General features: G+C 39.0%; 2 protein-coding genes across 4 annotated transcripts; one reads left to right on the top strand and one right to left on the bottom strand.

Annotated features, from left to right (window-relative positions):
- Nucleotides 1-762: 762 nt before the first annotated feature.
- On the bottom strand, nt 763-12,883 carry gucy1a1 (guanylate cyclase 1 soluble subunit alpha 1). Its single transcript, XM_020643819.3, has 8 exons — nt 11,368-12,883; nt 11,061-11,128; nt 10,062-10,150; nt 9,252-9,967; nt 6,419-6,904; nt 4,523-4,666; nt 2,754-2,908; nt 763-2,432 (listed from the first exon to the last, which is right to left on the bottom strand). The coding sequence occupies exons 1-8, from the start codon at nt 11,605-11,607 to the stop codon at nt 2,294-2,296; spliced, it is 2,037 nt and encodes a 678-aa protein (XP_020499475.1). The 5' UTR covers nt 11,608-12,883; the 3' UTR covers nt 763-2,293.
- Nucleotides 12,884-17,207: 4,324 nt separating this feature from the next.
- Nucleotides 17,208-22,892, top strand: ufsp2 (ufm1-specific peptidase 2). 3 transcript variants are annotated; one of them, XM_065957805.1, is made up of 12 exons: nt 17,208-17,310; nt 17,542-17,614; nt 18,406-18,589; nt 18,691-18,757; nt 19,398-19,555; nt 19,684-19,876; nt 20,686-20,832; nt 21,253-21,417; nt 21,511-21,635; nt 21,720-21,796; nt 22,046-22,170; nt 22,257-22,892. In XM_065957805.1, exons 1-12 carry the CDS (start codon nt 17,308-17,310, stop codon nt 22,341-22,343), a joined length of 1,404 nt encoding a protein of 467 aa, XP_065813877.1. In that variant the 5' UTR covers nt 17,208-17,307; the 3' UTR covers nt 22,344-22,892. The 3 variants fall into 3 exon arrangements, with proteins under 3 accessions (XP_065813877.1, XP_065813875.1, XP_020499499.2); XM_065957803.1 differs by having other exon boundaries at nt 17,539-17,614; XM_020643843.3 differs by having other exon boundaries at nt 17,524-17,614.
- The last annotated feature ends 107 nt before the right edge of the window (nt 22,893-22,999 follow it).

Raw genomic sequence — 22,999 nt, 5'->3', positions numbered from 1 at the left:
GGATGTAGCTGCGTTGTTGCCCAACTGATGCTGGTGAGCCTTAAATCGGGCATGTACAGATTTTGGTACTTCAATTCAAGGTTGAGCGCTTTAAACTTTACAAACTTTAATTATCTATGTATTGAAAGTTTTAAATCAGCAAAGGATATCTTTAAAAAAAAAAAAAAAAAAATCAAAGTTTTAAAAAGTCATTTGTATGACAAGCATTCTCTAAATATTTAATCATTTAGAAAAGTAGGCCGATACTATGGCCCTTTGCTGAAGTGAAATCACCAATACTACAATGTAAAACTTGTATTTTTAAAAGAGTCCTGCTTTGAAAGTTATATTAATTTAAAGTAATAAAGTATTATCAGCAAAATATCCACAAACATATAAAAAGTAAAAAAGTAGGCCCACTCATTATGCATAATAATAACTGAGGGATTTACTTATCAGCTTTTATTATTATTGCATTGCAGTTATCGCTGCTTTAACTAGTCAAATCCATTTAAGAGTTGAAGCAGGTCAAAAGGGAACTGTTGTCAAGTTATATAGGTGTTTTAAGTGGTTACAGTACATATTAGATAAATCATCTGTGTGAAATCTAAATCTTAAGAGCTGCAGGATCATTTATTTTAATATAGTTAAAAGAGTTGTTGTTTTTTGCAGAAATTTCCTGACTTCAAATTGATAAAGACAAATAGTTAATAAATGTAAGTACCTAAAATGTATACATGTATACGCTTCAGAAAAAAAAAATCTTTCTTTCAAATAACCAAATTGGACATTGAAAATACATTTTTTTATTAAAGGCTATATTCTCCACACTGGGTAAGTCACTGCAGCCTGTTAACGTAAATATTTATTGCGCTTCAAATACATTTCATGAAAGATTAAAACACATCATTATAAGTGACAGTATATAACATTCACTGGATTCTTGTGTCGTATTCCTGTTTTATAACAAAGGTGTGCATTGAAACCAATTTAATAAATACAGTATAAACATGTGTACAGTGGAAAAAGTAAAAAATACATTTACACTTATATTAGGAAAATGCAACCTCTGAATGCTTCATGTCTAATGTCTAATAAATGCAAATCTAAATCACGTTAGTACAAATATATACTGAGCTGGTACCACAATCTCTGGAAGAATTTATGAACACTTAAATTCATATTAAACCATATCTAAAGCAACATAAAGCAACTAAACTGATCATGTAATTATATTTTAAGCCTCTGTGATCCTGCCAGTAAAGTCTCCATAAGGCACCTGAATCTGCTCTGCATACATCCTTCAAAGAGAGGCTTGAACCTCAGCTTTAGAAGTTCACACGTCTGGTAAACCCCTTTGAAAGCTCTCTTATGCTTTGCTTCTTCCAAATTATAAAATTGTGAAAATTTTTCTTCTGTTGTATCAACAAGCCACGGAGCTTCAGTACAGTGCTTCTCAACTGGTGGGTCGGGACCCAAGAGTGGGTCGCGGGGCAGTTTTCAGTGGGTTGCAAATGTGTGCCTGGAGTTGTTTTTTTTTTTATCAAAAAGTAATTGAAGTTCTTTTAAACATGTTCATTTTGTTCTGTCTCTTCTGTCAGCCAAAATGTTTTTGTACCATCTGAGGTCCAAACTATTTTTCATCAAATAACTGGTTGAAAAATATCAGAAATTTGGGTGGAGAATATCATGAAGGAGTTGTGGTGGGTTCTGAGGTCAGACCAGTTGAGAACCACCGCTTTAGTAGGAACCTAGTCCAGACAGGTAAATAACCAGTCAAATATTTACAGAAAACGACCTTTTGTTAAATAAACACTCCATTTGGCAACATCACATTGAGGATAAACATTCAAAATGATTCTCTGCGTCATATCTACATTATGCATGATGACAATATTCAAATTTCTTTACAGACGCTACAGAATAAAATGAGCAATGTTTACTGTTTCTTTACGTACTTTGAAGCTCATAGCTGTGAAAATGAATAAAACAGTCTCAAAATCTTCCATTAACAGTATATAGGAGTTTTGACAGACACTTCCTGTAACGTATGAGTTTTTTAGATAAGACTCATTCTGGAAGCAATATAAAGGAAGTTTTTTTTAAATCTGTGCTACATCTGAACAAATGGATAATTGTACAGAGACAAGACTCACGTTTGACAAAAAGCTGACATCTCTGTTCTCAAGAAGCTGCACTAGTTTCACTGAAAGACAATATCATCAAAATCTAAAACAACCTTAACCAAAGTACACGAGGTGTTGGCCACTGTGTTCACTGGATACATTTTGTGTGGTTCTGTAACAGCTTGACTTTATTTCAGAGTCAGCTCTGAAGCTTTGAAGGACGCCTCTAAAAAGTAACAAACACCAGGGATGTCCTCGGGGAAGTTGGCCGGAAGCTCTTGTCTGCTCCTGGGAACGAAGACAAACTCTGGGCGATCCTTCAGCAGTCTGGGACCAAGAGCACACAAATAAAACATGAGACTAAAAACAACGTGGCAAATTATTTGACACAAGAGGAAACACAGAGCTCTTCTAAAAGTTAGGTTTCCTGTCAGGAGCACTTTTGTTTTTTCCCCCTGCAGGAAACAAGCAATACCATAGAGCATCGGCTTATTACAATCTGACAACAGTATATTCTAGCAGTTTGACATTATTTGTCTTTTAGAATCAAGTTATATTTAGTGGGACGTGAAGAGAAGTTCTGCAACTCTTGTGGAAAAAACAGGTATAATTTGCCGCCTGGATCAGGATTTAGAAGTGGTACTTAACCTGTGGGTTGTCGGGCTGATGTTGATTTTTCTTGGTTGGCTGCCGGATTCAAACTTGTTGGCCAATGTGACATTGTTCCCGAAAAGGCAGTATCGTGGCATCTTCACTCCAACAACACCGGCTAGTACTGAACCAGTGTGGAGGCCTATACGCATCTGGGGGGAAAATGCAACATTCACATGTTTCAGGTTTCCTCTTGTCTTTCTATCCATCAATGGTACTATTAGTGTTCATGAAAAGCTACACACCAACTTTTAAATTCTATATGACTGTAGTGTAGTGTTTGCACCAGGGCTGTGCTCACAAAATAGATGTGGCAATATATCGTCATGTGCTCCTTGCAAATACATGTATCCATGCAGATGTTACAGGATCGATGTGGCTGCAGAGCTGTGATGACCTATGGTGCAGTTCACAATAACACCAGAGACATATCTCTGGGATTCAAATATTTTAATGTATTTGTAGGATCTCTGAGGACCTGACTTAAAGAGTTTTAAATTGGAGGATCCTTATGCCTCTGCTGTTATTCTCAACAATAAAGAACAGCTGTTGTAGTGTATTCTGTGTAGGACACGGTCATCTAAAATCAATGTTTATCACCATATGTATCGTATCGTGCTACATATCGTATCGTGCTACATATCGTATCGTGCTACATATCGTATCGTGCTACATATCGTATCGTGATATGTATGGTATGGGGGGGTTGTGGGAAATGACCAGCCCTAGTTTTCACTACAGCTTTTTTGTCTGTTTCACATAATACACGTTACAATTTTTACTATCAACATGCACCATGCTAGTAATGAAATATGTGATCATTCAGCTATAATACTCTCTCGTGAACAAATTTCACCTCTTAAAAGAGTCCATAACAAATGCATGTGATACTGTTGAAAGTGTGCTAGAGGGGAAATGCATTGAGAATATTGTTTTGGGCAATGTGAACAGGAAAATCAAATGTTTTCAATCTGTGAGCCACTGCAGTTACAACAAGATGTTGTGTTTTCAGTATGCTCAGCAGCACTTTTAGGTGGATACAGTCAGGGACAGAAGTCATGTAGATATTGTATATCAAACTTTACATTATTAGCCTCTATGTCATGATATTAAGAGGAATATCTTAACCCAGGATAACGCGTTTTCTTATGACTGCACATTTCTGTGAGGTGAAAAAATCAAGGTGTCTGGCATAGTCTGTTAACATTTTACTGTTACTTCTTGTGTTGACTTTGATCAGTTCTTATATAGTGGCATTGATGCAGCTCTACATAAGTTCTTAGACATAACAGATGTGTAATATTATAGTGGCACGCTGAAGCATGATGAAAAAAGGGTTAAAGTTTTACTTAATTATCTCCTGATGTTACATTAAATCGTTACATAGATTCACTTGAATGACAGCAGCCATTCTAAGGTCATTTCTTTTTGAACGGGAGGTTATTCTTTTCAAATGAACGGGAGGTTATTCTTTTCAAATAAAATAGATAACTTTGGCCCATATGGTATTTTTTTTCGAGGCTGCGTAAACATAGTGAAATGAAAATGACAGATATGACAAAGGAGACACCAGACACAGTGTTGGTGGTCAGAGCGTCAGAGGAACGTTTAGCAGGTCAATAGTGTGTGACTGTTGAAATGCTTTCCTGTAATGCATGCAATGAAAGTGACATGAGAGTGTCCATAAGAGAACTCTCCAGCCTTTTTGGAGGATACATCATCAGGCGGAATGATACGTCTAACACCGGGAAGTGCTTGACCCTCACCTGTATTCGTTCTCCTGTTGGTGTCATAACGTGATCTGAAAGCTCCATCATCTTTAAGGCCATGAGAGCGATCTGGACGGCATGCAGCTCGCTCTCCTTGTGTAAACCACCAGCGACACAATATGCATCACCAATGGTCTCCACCTGAACACGGAAGATAATCATTACAATCACTCAGAGCTGTTTGTGCACAGTCGTCCTCAAAGTCAAGGGCCTCCTTCTCAGTGAGTCTTTACAGAATGATTTTTAAACTTTATAAACTTGATTAAGACCACCAAGACGGTAGCCCCTGAGCAAAAATTACAAATACAAAGAGGATATCCATCAACAGTCTGAGGTGCTCCTCATTCTGCAGAACAGGACAAAGGGCAGAAATCTAAAGAGTAATAAAACTTAAACTGTGATGTGCTTTATCCCTGGTCATTTGGAAAAGTCCAAAAGTGTTTCATCTTCTTTTTCTGCTTCTTGTAAATCTTTACCGGCGAGCACTCAGCGACTCAAAGTGAAACTATTTTTAGGCCCATATACATGTGGAGTGGAAACAGGGTCCTGAAGGAACCTCTGACTTCCTCGCGTTTTACGAGGTATTTCTCAAACATGCTGCTCTTTCTGTTATGCTCCCTTGACACTTTGATTACATTGTCCAACCTCCCTGTAGATAAGCAGCCTGGCAGACATCACTGTTGTTGTTGAACTATAGTCTCGGCCTGCGAAACTTATCCAGTAAGGGTGTTTTATTTTCAGAAAATATCAAAACATTTGAAGGCATATTGATGTTAAATATTTGACACTATATACCCAAGCTAAATACCTTAAATAGTGAACTCTTTTTAGATCACATGTTTTTTTTTTAAATGTTTAACTCTTGATATTTCTGTACTTATTCCAGTGTTTTTGCAGCTACATTAACCTTAAAAGAATTAGAAATAAAAATGCCGTCTAATGTGTTTTTAGCGAGCCACAGGCAGCACCATGGCTGTTTTACTAATTAGGAAATGTCCTTCATAACACTTTATGAATTTGAGACATTTTTAGGCTAATTCTGAGGGGGTGTCATTTTTTTGTTTGACTTTATATCCAAATCTACTCAAATATACCGATCAGAAAATCTAAAGATTTTACTGTTTAGGCCAAAATAGAAATAAAGAGACATATGTCACTTAGATTCTCAACTGGTCGAGCCTCAGGACCCACCACCAACTCCTTAGTGAAAAACCACGACCCTAGTTTCCTCAGAAAGCGTGATAGAACAAAGAAATGGAACGAAAAAATCTTGCTTAAAAAGCAACTCGTAGACATTTTGACAAAAACATTTCTGCCAGGCATATCTTCAAGACCCACTGAAAACAGCTCCGTGACCCGCTTTTGGGTCCTGAACCACCAGTTGAGAACCACCGATCTAGACCACAGTTACACGTAGCCGTATAAAGAGCGTTCTGTTCTGAAATAAAGTACAACATACTAATACCTAAAGGGCTCTGACTGTTACATTTTAAGCACAGATTCTATTTGTAATGATGAAAAACCTAATTGTAAAGTTGTAATGTTTACAAGTAAAACTCCTTCTTCTTAAAAGATGTACCAGGAAGTGAAACGTGACGTAGTATTCTCACTTTGAAATAAACAGTTTCACATAATGCCAATACTGTTCACCTGTTGATAGGGCCACTTTCTAGTCATTTTATTAAAAAAACAAACGTTTGTTTAAATTTTAACTTATTGCAACAATGCGGTGTGTGTCTGTGTGTAACTGTCTGATATAAGAAATATCTAATGGGTTAACATCTTGGCAGCTGCACAAAGGTTAAGTGGAATACGGGCTAAATCGTTGACTTTTCCATCAGATCTATTCTAAAAAAAATGCTCAGCAGTGAGGTCTTAAATGTTTCAATCTACCTTGTAAACATCAAGCTCTCCACAGTGGTGGTCAAAGCGGGTGTACAGCTCATTGAGCATGGTGATCACTTGCATCGGGGTGCAGTGCGAGCAAACAGCTGTGAAGCCCACAATGTCAGAGAAGAGCATCGTGACCCGCTCAAACTTCTTGGCCTGCACCGTTTGGCCCTGCCACAGCTGCTGTGCCACAGTGCCGGGGAAGATGGAGAAGAGGAGGTCCACGGTCTTCTTCTTCTCCTCTTCCAGTGCTTGGTGAGCGTGCTCCAACGCGGCCTTGGCCTTCCCCAGACGCTTCTTCAAACCGTCCTGTGCTTTGGCCTGTTCACCGACCAGCACCACGTCCCGCAATGCGTTATGAATGGGGATGTCTGACAGATAGAGGCCGCGGCCGGTCAGCTCCTCCAGCTTGTCCACACACGGGGAGCCAAGGAACAAGATGGCGTTGGACTCTGACACGTAGATCATCTGACCTTTTAGGTCCATGAGCTGGAATGAAAGAAACAAAAGGGTCTGTTCAAATTGGTAAACTTGTCATGTAAAGAGCCTAACTGTGTATTTCGATAGCTTCCTTCTGTGAAAGACGATTAATCAGGATTACTGTGTATAGTCTATCATGGAGCAAAAGTCACTTAGTATTTACTTTAACAACAAATTTCCCACGGCCAAAAAAGGAATGATTATGTTATTCTATCAGTAGCATCTGTGCATATACATCCTAATATACAATATATACATGTATAAACTATTACAGGGCATAAATAGACATTTTTACATTTGACATAAAGAAAAGAATATTTGTCATTTGTTTTATTTAAGTGCAGCTGTATGCAGCCATCTGTCAGCAGTCAACACAAAAAAGGGTTTGTTGATGTTCCAGTGGAACAGGAATTCACTAAACAAAACAAAAAAAAACATCTTACCCAAGTCTTGCTTTCACTAGCCACAGTCAAGTTATCTAAACAACTATTCAGAAGATTTCAACAACTTAATGTAAAGACAGTTCCCAGAGGAGGAAACTTTAATGAACCATTGACCTCTTTACTAGCGCCACCACATGGATGACGAATGAAATGTCTTGAGGATTGAATGCCTTGAAAGCTGGTGGAGAGATTTGTCTTTGCTATTTTGAAGTCTAAATTTTCTGCTTTTGCACAAATCTTTCGATATACTTTTCATTGTATTTAGAAATAGATGGCACATACGTAATAAAAAGAATTAGTGCTCACATATGGAGTTTAAAAAGTATTTTATATGGAGGACATTAGAACGACTGTTTCCTGATCAATCTAAGTTTAATAATAAGTCATCTATGGGTAAATGTTCACGCAAATTTATTTGCTGAGCGAGCAGTTTGTCCGTTATGCATAACATTTACACTGATAAACTTTTTATTTCCGATGCAACACCAGGATAACTCTGCTAATAAGAGCTCTGCATCCCCACTGCAGAATGACTGTTTGAGGTCAGCAAATGAGCCTCTGATGGTTGGAGATCAGGAACACAGCCAAAAAACCTAACCAGTCATAATGGGATGACTTACTATAGAACAGGTAAAAACTAGAGGACATAGCGTGTTTCATTTATTTTCAAGGATTCACTAAACAAAGTCTCTTAAAGCCCCTGAAAGGAGTTTAAAATTGTAATGAATCAGACTGAAATGAATATTGAGGCTTCTGTATAACCATCAAAAGCGCACGAGGCCATCAGTGATAACATTGACTTTTTTATAAATGGTCGTTTTTATACTCTGGAACCACTGCCGAGGGGGGTAGGTATCAGACCAAGAGTGTTACAGCATGCTGCAGAAACAGCTTTTGTTTACAATTACCACAGCAAATATTCACAATGAGTCATATGTTTGACGGAAAAAAGGTAAATGATGATTTTCTAAAAAAAAAAAACACTACTTTGAACATGTACAGGACGAGATTAGCAAAGAGAGAAGACGTACTACTTCATCGAGGGGGGTCGGGGGAGGGGCAACAAAATCAACAAAAAACCGATAGGTCCATACAGGAGGTTTAAAAAACACCGTACAGTAGTTTGCCGCTTTAGTAGAAAGCATCGTAGCTCTCCCTCGATTAGCATAGCCCTCTGCTTCAGTAAACAGTCTCCTCTGATGTAGAGGACACTGCCGACCTCAGGGCAAAATGTTTGAGAAAATCAAGGACGTGGCTTTGGGTATGTAGGAGTTTGGGAAAAAGGGTTATTGTAAAAAAAGGTTTTTGAACAAAATTGCAAGGCCACATAGAATCCACAGGGATTGGTCAGATTTGTGTTAACCGTTGTGATCATGGCATCACAACTTCCTGTAAGGAGTGATTGTTGTTCAACATTTCTGTCACGGTTATTGAGAGTGGACTTGCGACCTACGATTGTGCTTTGCAACCACCTGAACTTAATGCTTTTTCTTACCAGTTTCATTCCACTCTGTGTGCGTCAACAGTAACTCTACTGGTGTTGTAGTGAATGGAAGCACTCTAGATGAACGTCAGTAGTCATCACACCAAGGCCATGTTTACACACGGATACTTTTTTCCTGTCGTGGCGACCGATTGCTGTGCACCCTCACATAAATAGCACAAGCATGACGGTGCCTTTGATGGATAAAATGGTTTGACATTTGCTTCTGATCTCCTCTGGGGGTATAATGTTGATCTCTTCCTCAGGCCAAGTGCACCAAAGTAGTACACCACTAACAAGCTCGGCCGCTTTATAAATGGCCTGATTTTTCTCTCTATCTTATAAGTGACCAGAAGGCCTTTTTCTGCTCATTAGTCAGTGATGTCACTCTTATAGCTGTAAGTTATACCTCGCAGATATGAGGACGTACCTTCCCTGTGTTATCTGTGGAGGAGTATCCATGCTTGATCCGAATGAGAAACTGCGTGTTCAGCATGGTCAGAATGCCCTGAAAGGTACACTTGATCTGGGGCGAGACAATCGAGAAGTGTTCCTGAAAGGTAGCAGACCGCCTCAGTCCCTCCTTCCTGCTGAGTCTCTTCCTGAGCCCGTGTCCTATTTGTACCAAAACCAGGTCTGGGTCCAGGATCAGATGGAAAGGGAAGATGGTGGAAAACAGAGAGGTAGGAAGGGTCCCCGCTGAGGTCGCCCGCAGGGGACTTGGGCTCAGGTGTTTTGCATCCTTAACTACGACTGTGTACAGAAGACTGGGCTGCGGGCTGGACTGCAGGATGCTGTCTTTAGCAGCGGGGGGGTCCATCAACACATCCACAGTGGTGTGATACAGCAGGCGGGCAGCAGCTTTGATGACTCCGGGAAAGAAGAGCTCAGTGGTCGGGCGGGGGTTGAAGAAATAGACAGTAAGCAGACCCAGGTCTTTGTCTAAGCACAAGACTGAAGGTTGGTTTACACAATCCCCTCTGTCCGGGCTGGGCGGTGTGCTGCTCTGTTTTAACAAGACGTTGAAACTGTTAAGGAAGTCGTGAAGAGCGCCCCCCACCACCCTCAAAATGTGTCTGTCCTCCTCGTAGCACATGTTGAAGAGCTCCTCGCCGAGAGCCATTTTCACAGCTTCCATCTGGATTTCTGTCGATACATAAAAATCAAACTGTTAAGACCACAGCTCCCATCATTTAAATACACAAATTTAAAAATGTCGAGCTCCAGATTTTAACATAACCTGTTTTGGTTGAGTAAATGTTCATCATTTCCACCAAATGCTCGGGGTCATCTCTGCAACTCGGACAGTCTGTACAGCAAATGAAGGGACTGCAAAAACAACAAGTATCATCGTCAAACACATAAAACCAGTGCTCAGTGGACCAAACTAGAGTCACGACTACCTACTTTTTTCATAGACCACTAATCTGCATATTTTTTCCCAAAGAACCATCACTTTGTTTTTATTCCAGAAAAAAGGGGGATAATGCTTAAAAAATGTCCCGTTAAGATCAAGTCGTCTAATGTTTGTTTTTAATAAACAACAGTCCAAAGACATTCAGTTTAATATCAGAGATAAACAAGCAGAAGAGCAGGGCAAATTTGAATGAGAAAGGCTGCAGCGAATGTTGATTAAATTAATGACATTCCAGTGGAAATGTGTAAAATACAAACAGTACACAAAGCACAAAAACTATTACAGACACACCAATTTAACATAATGTACTAATAATGCTACTAAGCAGTAAGCAGCACACAGGTTATAAACCAGTACATAATGGTTGCCTAAAAACAAAACAATAAATCAATGAATACATCTAACACTGACTTTTATTAGGGAATGTGTTGTCTTAACTCTACATTAAACTGAATATACTCAGAGACGTGTGGACAATTTTTCATTATCAGCTCGACTTCTTCTGTGTTGTCGTTTTCAACAGTCTCCTGGTCTCCTTTACAAGCCTGAGTCTGCGTCACATCTGTTGTCATCAGGATTTTTAGTATAGTAGTGGAGGGGTGTGGTGGGGTACATGGGGTACATTTGTCAGGGATTTGAGCTTAAAAGAAGGCCAATTGGGCTTGAATCATATTTGCATCACTTTTTTAAGGAATGCCTGCTGTGCATCTAAGCCTGCAAGAGTTTACAACAGCTGCAGTCTATTTACAGCAGAAGTAGTGTGATATGTATTCACATCCTGGTTGGAGCTGTATATTTTTTTTAAAACCCCACATGTGTTACCTTTCAGAGTCTCTGCTGTGATCTGACAGTCTCATCATCCGTTGCAGGGCAGTATGCAGCCTCTGAAACTGTATGACATTGTGTTCAGTTCAACGTCACCGTCTGGAAAACTTGACAACAGTTTTTAACACAGGAGCGCCCACAATTCAAAATGAAAAGCAAATTACAGTGAATCCATGTCAAGTGGAAATAGAGGCAAGATTTCTGTGCGTTTTGAGCAGGCGAGACACAAATCCAGCTGCAGGTACATCTTTATGTAAAGTAGTAGGTGCATGAGGTGAATATTAAATGCATGTTTTTAACTCACCTCTGGACATGCCAATTTCCGAATGCTCTCCCCAAGTGTGTGCAGGTTAACTTTGGCTCTGCAGGTTTTCTGGTGAGGTATATCCTCGCCTGTTTTTCCATGAACGTCCTTAGAAATGGGCAATAATTCCGCGGCGTCAGTGGAGCGCTCCTCAAAGTCTCCGAGCTGGTTATTTGGGGAGCTACTGGAGAACGGACACTCTCCTGATATCTTCAGCTCCTTCAGCTTCGCGCAGAACATTTTCCTCGCTGTGACAATCCGTCCTGCTCTCTTCTTTCTCTCTCTTATCTAGTCTCGGAGGAGGGGGGAGACAGTGGTGGTCGAGCAGCTGCTGCGGTCTCCGGGAGAAATTCCATCATCAGGCTCTGTGCTCATCCAGGATGCCTTTCCTCCTGCGGCTCGACGCGCTGATTCAAAAGGATGAGCAACCCAGAGCTGAGAGCCAACATACAATATTCATTGAAAACTGCACGCGCCAGATGATGGTAGGGAACTATCAGTGCTAAAAGCCAATGAGAAAGTGGAGAAAAAAGGAGCAGTAGGCCAATCCATGCGCAAGTGGGGACTGGTGCAGCTCAACGACCTATCAGCAAAGAGAAATTATTTCCAGTCGACTCCTCGCATGCAATGCACTTTTCTTTCTTTTTTTTTAATTAAGATCAGCCTTTCTACTGGTTCCCATCATATGAAATAGTCCTAACTCCTAACCTATTTGGCCTAATGAGGTCTGTAGGTTACTATATGGTGCTTTTTTTGTTATTATTATTAATTAAGGCTTATGATAAAACCCAAATCAAAGGAAAATCCACTGAAGTTACACTTTAAAGTCTGTTAACAGATTTTTTGGGAGTCATAGGCCAAGCTTTTTATTGGTCCAGAGGGAGCTACAGGAAATGATTTGATTTGAATACTACGTTTTTGAAACCTTTAATGGTGTGATGTTAGCTTATCAGAACTCAAGCATTAGGTCTAGTTTGTTGTTGTCTCTAACTAAAGCTATAGCAACCTTCAATAAGCCGCTAGCCTATAGGCAGGCTACACACCTGGATCTCTGGCGGCCTATTGGCTGCTGGTTGTTGCCTGTTCAGGGTGTTGTAGTCATCAGGTAATGACCATAGACTGTACAAATAAGGGACCTTTAATGAACAACATACCAATTGATTTTCAGACATGATTGTTTAATATTATTAGTTATTTATGAATTGACTAATAATTCATTTGTACATAATCCTTCTTTGGTCTAATCATGTTTGGGCACATTTACTTTTATTGATGAAAAAAGTTGCATTGATCTGAAATTTTAATCCATAGCATGTGTTCAATGTAGTCTACAGGGCTATTATTTAACTCACATTCACACTACCTTGATTATATTTGAATAAGAATGTTGTATGGATCATTGTTTTTTGTCTATGTGTGCAACACATGCTGAACTGATGAAATTGTGATTACATCAATGCTTTGCTACTTGCTGTTGCAAGACACTTCTCTGAAAGTAATTGTGTTATTTGGGCAGTCAAAACCGGAACATTTACAGAAACAAAGATTAATGTTCTAAACTACTTTAGATTAATGATATAACATTTATTATATTAGAACATTTCTACTCTTATCTAGTTGATTTTAAGTGCATCAAGAACTCCATCAGATTTGTTTATTTTAGCGGTTCAGGGAATGGCTCAGTAATGATTACACATGTTTGTTGATCATTTGTAAAATGTGTGTCAAAAATAGATTTCATTGGCCCAGATTCGATCGCAGCACTGCTGGATGGCCTTGTTTGGTCTGAAAAGAGCATTTTTTACTCGTCTGACATAATAAATCCATTTCAGATCTTAAATAATGAACAGCTTTGACATTTGTGAATTGCCTCATCTCTCTCAGGAGAACTCTGAACGAGCCTGCTGCTTATGTTGGTCATCTTTAAGGAAAGAGATCCAGGATGTTGGGACCACATGATTACAAAAAGTTTATATGTTAGAGATGAAAGGGAGAAACCTTTAATCGGCTCCTGGGTGGCCAACCTTATTAATCTTTGACTTCCCTGCAAGCTGAAAAGGGACCCCTTTTAAAATGTGCAGGTTATTCAATGTGCCACAGAAGGGCAAAACTGTGTGCGTGTGTGTGTGTGTGTGTGTGTGTGTGTGGGGGGGGGGGGGGGTGTCATGGGCAGAGGTGCTGCTTGTCAACAGGCAGGGCAGGCAACTGCTTGGGGCCCCGAGCCAGTAAGTGGCCCCTCGAACTATTACAAACTTAAAACTGCAGCAGTAGCTCAAAATTTACATTTTTTTGCAATGACAGTTGGAAACCTTCCTAATGGGGCCCCATCTGAAAGCACTCACTCTTGTTGCCCTGCTGAGCATCTCATGCATTATTCCCAGGAAAGACACTGAAGGAAAATGAAACTGAAGTATCTGTCTGGGAGTGAAAAAAGAAGGAAGAGCGTCTGGACACTGGCAGACATAATGGTAGATTGGGATTGTCAATACCTGAAGCTCACTTGTACTGATCCTGGGTCTGTTGAAGTTGACAATACTGTTTGGGTTGTGTAGGCCATTGAGGACCATGTTTAAGCTATCAGTAGGGCAAAGCATTGGGATGTGGTTGCAATATGTGTGTATGGGAGACGGCTCCTCACTGAGCATTCATCCTTCTTATTAGGACACAAGTTTTGCGTTTATTTTTTATTTTTTTAAAAGGGTATGGTACTGATAGGGGATCGTGACACAAAGTTGAAAGTAGCCTCCTCTCTTCTTGCTTTTCCATCCAAGAGTCTATGCAAATGAACTGCAGTGACGTCCTGGAACAGATCTCGCAGGCTCTCCTCAGGTCTAAGCGGCCCATCTGCCTCCACAGTGATGACAGCTTTTGGCTATCTCACACCATGACCCACAGGAGACAGCACCACCTGTACCAGCATGAACAAACCTCTTTGTCATGATCTTCTACAACATACACCTTATGATCTGTGCCAAGCATGGGTCCAATTTCTTATTGTTGTGTTGTGTCAGAGGTTCAGAGGCTGAAGGAGAAGACAATGATTTCTGTACACGATGAGAGAAGACCCACACGGGAGATGGGACTACATGTATTAGACCACGGAAGAGGCAGAAAATGATTGAATCATTTCTCGCCGACCCTTTGAAGAAAGAAGGTGATGCATGTGATGACATCATCTTTGTGTCTCACCCTAGTTGATCACAGGACTCTTCCTTTAAGTGTTGCAGTTAGAGGGTCTTTTATTTTATTGTTGCTGCAAGATCAGTGTCAAGATGGAGGAAAAGAGGAGGCAGAATTTATTCTGAGAAAACAAGAAGACACACTGGATCAGAAAAGAAAAAAACACAAAGGAAGATCTTGACAAGAATATGCTTCTTACAGCTTGATTGGTTGTGGAAAAAGTAGTGATAGTATCTGTGTTTTAAGAGCGGGGCAGATGCTGCAAGTAGACAAGAAAAAGGTTTTGGCTTTTTTTTTTTTTAAACACAATAAGCTAATGCAAACTTGAGAAGCTGGAAACCTGGATGAGAAAAATGTTCTGGCAAGGAGGATGTGGCAGAGCTGAGAGTTTGCAGGAGTCTTTACAGTAGATTAAAATAACTCTGGCGTGGTTCTGCTCCAGCTCCTGAAAATATATCTCAACTCTAACAAATAAAAGTATATTTACATTCAGTAATTACCACTGACAAATTATTCTGTATTGTCCTTTCAACAACACACAAACAAAATGCCCCACTTCAGGTGAAAAAGCCAGCCAAAAAGGAGCAATAAACTATACATGAAATTTGAAGTAAACCATGATGTGGGTTGTTTCTAAATAAAGTCCACTCTCACTTTGCTGACACATAAGTGAAAATATTATTCTCATTCATTCAAAGCCCTTTTTCCTTGTTTATTCCACTGTAACATCCTGCAATCTGTCATTTTGTCACAATTATTACACAACCAAACGATTTACACATCTAAACTTTGCTTATGTTCTCATGATAAATGTATGTTTGTAATGCAAGTTTCCACAGAGCCTGCCATTTATTCTGTCCCTGCACACACTCTTCCAAATACCCTAATACTGTGTTTATGATAGTCAGAGAGATAGCTAATCTCATCACAAATCAAGCACAGCACAGGGAGTCCACAGCAACCTAACGGCCATGATGTCAGACAGTAACAATGTATATATCCACTGACTGCACTCAGTTCAGCTTAGAATGCAACATTCAGGTACACGAAGACCTTTAAAAGATCATTATGATAAATATTTTGTGGCAATGCCGCATTTAAGCGCCCTGGTGGATTTAAAAGGGGATCTTTAGTTACCAAAATAAGGAAGGCATGACACATTTCCACATAAAAATGGTTATTTGTTAACATATTGTTTAAGCCAGGGTAAAATACAATGCAGCCATGATCTGCATGCTCAAGAGTACTAACACAACAAGTATAAATTGGGTCTTTTGAGTGTGTTTATTGAAATGCTCACTGATTAATTCTTTGTGCAGACTTCTGATTCTGAATTTTTTTTGCATGCAAAAGACCATCTTCTATCATATTCCCAGCAATCCTAACAAACCCTGCATGATGTAGTCCAGACACAATGTTAGAACAAAACATCACCAACCTAAAACTGACCTCATTTTATCTCTGCTTCTGGGCATGTGCTTTATTTAACTTTGCAATAATGAAGAGAGAGTAGTTCATTTGAACTAATGGAAGTGTAACAAGGCTGTACCTATGAATGCAGTTCAGCAGGTTCTTTCACTTACACACATTCATGTACTTTACGCATTTACTAAACACAAATACAAAGATTATTATATCAATTTTAAACTGGTATCTGTTCAATCAAATGCAGCCATTGATAGTGAATTTCTGTCTTTCGGTTAAAAGAGTTTTGAATGTGAGACGGGGGAAAATGGTGAGAGAGATCCCACTTTTGCATGCATAACAGCTACATACAATTTATCTAACTGTGTGTCCAGTCTCATTGCCTGGCTGAGCACGCATGGCTGCCATGTATAAGCCTGAGGCAAACAGACGCAGCACAAGAAAACGTGTTTCACAGTTTTTCTTTGTGTTGATTCTGACTGCTTGCATTCTTAATTCTTTAAAAAATTGAATACAAAACCCACCAACAAAAAAAAAAAAAAAAAAAAAGCAAAAAGATGAAAATACAACTATTTTGAGGCATCTTTTCTAGTGATGCATAAAATGGGTGACATGACTACTGATGCTGGAATAATGAGATAAGGTATGCATCAGTCAATCCTAGTAAAACACAACTAGCATCAGGGGCACACTTACTGTAACAGCAACAGCACCCACAACATGTTTTATTAATCATATTTTTAAAAATCAAATGTAGGCCTTAAAAGTGCAAAATAATGTTCAGTGTTTATTACTAGCCCTAATTTATTTTTAAACATGATGGAATTATTAAATCCCAAAAGAACAACTGATCACCAAATAAAGTTGTGATGTGTGATACTGAACACAACTCTTTGTATGAAGTCTGCAAATTTAGTAAATATTTATTAATATGGATTTTCATATATGACATATATAATTACCTGTTAAAATGTACTCAGGTGCAGGTTTATTAACCCCTGCAGTTTGAAGGCAATTTGAAAAAAGGACACAAAAAATGTAAACTAAATGAGACGTTTAAGTTCAAAAAGCAATGAATAGGAAAGAGCGTTGCACTAACTGTAGTTCAGAAGAACTTAAACTGATGATAAGCCTAATTTTGAGACGCCAATGTTGATACCGTTCAAAAGACTTTTTCAAATACGAGTCTCCCTGAATGCACCATCAGTGGGCGGGCCCAATGTAGTCCAATAGAATCCAGCCTTCAGAGACACGTTTCCTACAACAAAACATGTCAGCTGCCGTGCGCATAGAGAACAACCATATCTCTGTGATTTGACATTACCGAACAATAAGATGGTAAGTTTAGACGGAAAGTAGAATAACACAACGTTCATGTCAACTTCTGTTCAGCTATGTATCGCATTCAGCCTGCTACTGAATCTAAGATAACAGTGTAGCGGACAGGCGCTCCTCCGTTTCCTGTTGGCTTTCAATAAAAGCACTAAAATTATAAAAATGCTGTAACATTGATAAGTCTTCAGACTCACACTCACTCATGTGTAATCTCAGGTTCTTTCTGACCAGCAGTCCTCGGACTCAGGGACCATTCTGCGTGTTAAAGGACCGCTGGAGTTCAAATGTCTGCTGGAAACCACAGATGGTATGTTCATGGACGATTTAAAAAAGAAAAATGTAATAAGGTTATAGTTTAAAAAGGTTGATACTAAACAGAAGTTGAGGAAGACTAATTTTAAAACCTGTATCGTTAGTGGAAACACTACTATCACAATGAATAAGTAATGCACTGCTGCAGTTCAAAGTCCATCATTGAAAAATATAACCTCAGTAAAAGTCTGTTGTCATAATCAGTAAACTGATATTCATACAAACAAGTTGCAATTGCAAAACAGAAATGGGCCTATGACAGTTAATAGTTTGTTTATTAATGGATTATTGCACCCATGCAGCAATGTCAAAGCAACATTTTACTCTTGTAGTTGGCTGGTGGAGCTATGTGTTTTATCTAGGATTGCAGTTTATGTACATTTTCATTATCATGTAATAATCTGCTGATTATTTTTGTATACATTTGATGATTGTTTGGTTTAAAAAAACATCTGGAAATTGTAAAGAAAAAAAAAAGTGTCAACAGGGTACATCTTCGAAATGTGTTTTGATAGAATGCATTAATGTAATGTAGTGAAATAATCTTCACATTTGGGAATGTGGAATTGTATTTTGGCATTACAAATAAATAAGTTGCTTATTTATTTTTGATCAAGTTTTGTGAATGGTGTTTAGTGTATAAAATAATGGTATATAAATAAAGTAATGGTACATTTAGTTACATGTTTCCATCATGGGAAAGATAGAATGTATCAGCAGTGTGGAGGTAGTATTAGACTAATATTGTTAGTATCAGACTAATACTTTCTGTCTGTCTTGTTTCAGCCTTGCAAATGCACAAAGTCATCTCGAGAACATTTGAGACGCTTCACTCTCAGGTGAAATCTGAATCCTGTGTTCTGACCGTGTGTGACAGTCCGGTTTTTATTTGGCCAAATCGCAGTTTTCATGCAACACCTCAAGATATAACTCCAGACACACCGTGTGAGGATTTACAACAGTGGATACAGTAAATGAACACTTTCTTTCTAATTAAGAATCAGTATCCTGCCTTTCTGTTGTTGTTTTTTTGTTCATCTGAATTCGACTCAAAGTTTGTATTTATTTCAGGACGGATGAATTCGAGAACACTGGCAGGAGATCTGCAAAAAAGAGAAGCAAGAAGACTTCTACCGCGGTATGTACCTGTCTGTACATGAAGATCGTTGCAAGTTGTGACTAATAAAACATGGAAACAGGAATACTAAGTACACTCAGAGAACTCTTTAAACATTTAAACCGCTCCGTATCTGCCGCAGAATCAGTAGTCTGTAGTGTAGGGATAACAGAGGCTGGGCTACATTGATTGTTTACGTTATCATCATTGACAGTGTCTTGTTTTATCGACTAATAGAAAAAATAAAAATCAAATACTCATATTTACAATCTTGAACCACTGACAATGTTTGCACTTTTGGTTAAAAAAAAGAGGATATGATACGAAACAATATGACACACTTTGTTGTCCTGCTTTATTGCACAAATTGAGCTGCATGTACAGAAGAATTAATGAATAAAAACAATAGAACAAAAAATAATTCATTTGTTAACAGAGAAGCACATGTCACTGTAAACCACAAACAACACATTTAGCACATTTTCCATATCACAAAATATGTCATAGGGAACTACATGATTCTGAAAACGTTTGCCCATTAGCTGCCTCTTAATTATCTAATTGCTTAATAGACTAATTATTTCAGCTCTTGAAGAAATTCCATTCATGTTAATGGTGTCTATGCACACGTCTTTGATTTGAATTCATACTTGTCATTCAGAGTGTTATTAATCTTCGCCTAATGATGGAAGTGACAACAAAAGGAAGCCATCTTTCAGCTCCAGTCCTCTGCAGGACAGCCAAGAAATCCCACTTCTTGTGTACAACTCTTCCAATGGACTGTGTCGTCCGCACCTCCAGCAAAGACACCACCAAAGAGTATGTTTACCCATAAAAACATCCGATTTTTATGTTACCAACCAAGCTCTGAAACCTCACCGTGTCAGCGTCCATACACGTGTACTGAATGATTGATTGTTTATCAGTTGATTGTTGTGGTGTTGCAGTGCCTTTGAGAGCCTGATGGAGGCGTTGGGTCGTCAGCTGGGTGAGATGGAGAAAGTGATGCTGCAGCACGTGAAGGGTACGACTCTGCTGGTACCTGAGCCGCTGCACTTCCTGCTTCCAGAGCCAAAAGGACTGGTGACTGTTGTTTACCCAGCAGGAGTGGCTGACAGCCAGCTGGAAACAGAACGTAAGGTAAGAACTACAGAGTGCTCTTTTAAAGTGTTTATGTTGCCATTATCCTAAATGCTCTAATAGCATACAGATACATTCAGCTGTTTATCCAGTGCACACTTGTTTAGAGGTATCTGGTCAGATTCTGTCTATCTGCAGGACCACGTCATTAGAGCGGGTTGCTCATAAGAAATAAGGCATGTGTTCTTATGATTTAGAGGTCTTAAGACAAAAGGATCCAAAACATGAACCAGGGACTGTCCAGCTTTATGTTTTATCCTAACTAATGGAGTCTTAGTCATTCAAATGCTTCGTTTTCGTGTCTGTTTTTTTCACATTATCTTAAAATATTGTGTGTTTTTAAATGTGATACATTTTATTTATAAAGTGATTTCAGGTACTATTTATTCATATGAGTTCACATGAGTTGGACCATTTAAAAGTAATCAACAAAGTTGTTTGTAATGTTTTATTTTGTTATAATCTGTCCCTTCACATCAAATCACTTAAAGTGTCACAATTAGTCGCCTACTCTTGTTATAAGTAGTTCCTGACAGAGGACTGACAATCTGGATTTGGCTATCTCAAAATGCTCCTGTCTGAATCAGGTTGATGGGTTAAATTGATCCTATTGCAAAAGATGGAATTTCCAAATCCAGATCATTTTGATCCAGATGAATCTTTTGGAGCATCTGACCCTGCAGACTACCTGTCAGTGGATTCAATTTATTTTACTTACATGTAACACGAGTGAAATAAATAACACCGGTCTTTGCTTGGTAGGTGATTTATGTTTTCACTATGTTTTACACAAATCTCTCTTTAAGTAGGAATTGCATCAACAGTTTGAGCTCCCAAATGACTGGCCCTATTTTAGACGAGCCAATGCCTACCACTTTCCCAATGAGCCCTACAAAGATGGCTACCTCAGGAACCCTCACCTGGCCCTCACTAATCCCAGCCTGGACAATGGAAAGGTACGGCTAATCTCTCCAAGTTCCTGGGAGGAATTTTTTGACTCTTGTAGAATTTGTCACCCTCCCTGTAGACGAAGGGGTAACTCTTATTTTTTTTGCTGATTTTTACTGTGCATGTGTATGTAGTTGTTGTTTTTTAACAAAAAGTTTCCCGCTACTCTCTCCTAACAGTAAAATGTATCACTCATCCAGAATCTTTTGCTGTGCAAAAATGTAAAAAGTAAAATAGTCTGTTTCTGCAGCATGCAACTTTATCACTTTGTCCAACTTTTTCATAACCAGCCAAAAACTCCTCACATGAGCTTTAAATGAAGTTTTACACACTCGATGTCCTATTTAAAGATCAATATTCAGACCTTCTCTTCGTGGAGCTGTAACCTTCTGTCTTTTTTTCCATGTCTTTTCATGTGTTTTTAAAAGGTGTACTTGGTCCAGGGCATCTACAGCTATCACCACTACATGCAGGACCACATGGATGACAACGGCTGGGGCTGTGCTTATCGCTCCCTGCAGACCATCTGCTCCTGGTTTAAGCAGCAGGGCTACGCAGAGGGGCCTGTGCCCACTCACAGGGAGATCCAACAGGTGCCGCAGTGGTCCCTCAAACATCACACACTCACAAAACTCCAATAGAAACTTTCCAAAGAGTTGTGTTTAATGGGGGCTTTTCCTTTCCAGGCTTTGTTGGATGTTGGAGACAAACAGGCGTCCTTTGTTGGATCACGTCAGTGGATCGGATCCATCGAGGTTCAGGTTGTTCTGAACCAGCTGCTTGGGGTCACTTCAAAGATCATGTTTGTGAGGTGTGTAGTGTGGTTACATGTGCATGAAGTGCACTTTGAGTGACTATGTTGATATATTTTTTGATGAATGTGTATCCTCTTTAGTCAAGGTTCTGATTTGGGCTCTAAAGGAAGAGAACTGGCGAACCACTTCCTCACTGAAGGGACTCCCATCATGATTGGTGAGCTGGATTTCTGAACTACAGTACTCCTACTCCCTTCTTTAGTACAGGTCCTTAAATAAAATGACTACTGTAAAATCTACTGTGAGGAGATTTTGGGGGTTATGGAATAGCATTTATTTAATATCGACATCTCTACATGATCCACAAAAGCAAACTAGACTATTTTGTTTTGATAAGACAACGGTGAATGTTTTTCAGATATTAAAGGCAGGCATCTTTTTCGTGCTATGTTGTCGTGTCTTGCAGGAGGGGGAGTTTTAGCTCACACTATTCTAGGTGTGGCATGGAGTGAGACCACCGGGCAGATCCGATATCTCATCCTAGATCCCCATTACACCGGAGCAGAGGACTTACAGGTTATCACAGATAAGGTAACGCTTACAAGCATTTACGCTGGCTGTATTTCTGTATAATTCACAGAACAGCATTAATTGTGTCTGTCTGTTGTCTTTCTCAGGGCTGGTGTGGGTGGAAAGGAGCAGATTTCTGGGATCAAACTGCATATTATAATTTGTGTCTGCCTCAGAGGCCAAAGGTCATCTGAGCTCTTACAGATGTCATTTGGTATTTAAGTGAAGAATTGCGGGTACCATTTGAACTCAGACATTTCTATGGCGATACGTTCTTGTAACTAATCATAATTGTTTTGGTCAGGTCAAACATTATCTTCTATATTTACTCGGTCAAATGAGAGATGTGTCTTTGTTTTAGAATGAAGCGAACATAGAAACGAATCACAACATGAACTACATTTTCTTCACTTCCATTGTTAAATAATAAAAAAAAAAGGTGAAATTTGTATACTACACAGACTTATCTCGTTGCTTAGCTAAAGTAATTGAGTATGAAACAATTTTATTATCAAATATTAGTTTTTCTTCCTACAATCTCCTTGCTTATTAAAGACTAAATAATGGCAATAAACCTTGGCCCTGTCACAAAGAAACAAAAATACAAAACATTTCCACTGATCAATCATTTTTTTGTGTACACCTGAAATGATTATTGTTTAGTAATCATTTACAACCTTGAACTCTGATGGATGCTGAGAACTCTTTGTTTTTGACATTGAATAAATAACAGTGAAATTATAGTGCATTATTCCTCATTTACTGATGAATCCAAGAACCATTTGAAGGGAGCCCGAGGCGCCCTTTAGTCCCACTCAAAACTATCTGTGAAGGGAAGAAGCTGCTCTTG

The sequence above is a fragment of the Labrus bergylta genome, chromosome 1, assembly GCF_963930695.1.
Source record: "Labrus bergylta chromosome 1, fLabBer1.1, whole genome shotgun sequence".
Taxonomy (NCBI): Eukaryota; Metazoa; Chordata; class Actinopteri; order Labriformes; family Labridae; genus Labrus; species Labrus bergylta.
This window is presented reverse-complemented; position numbering and strand designations above follow the sequence as displayed.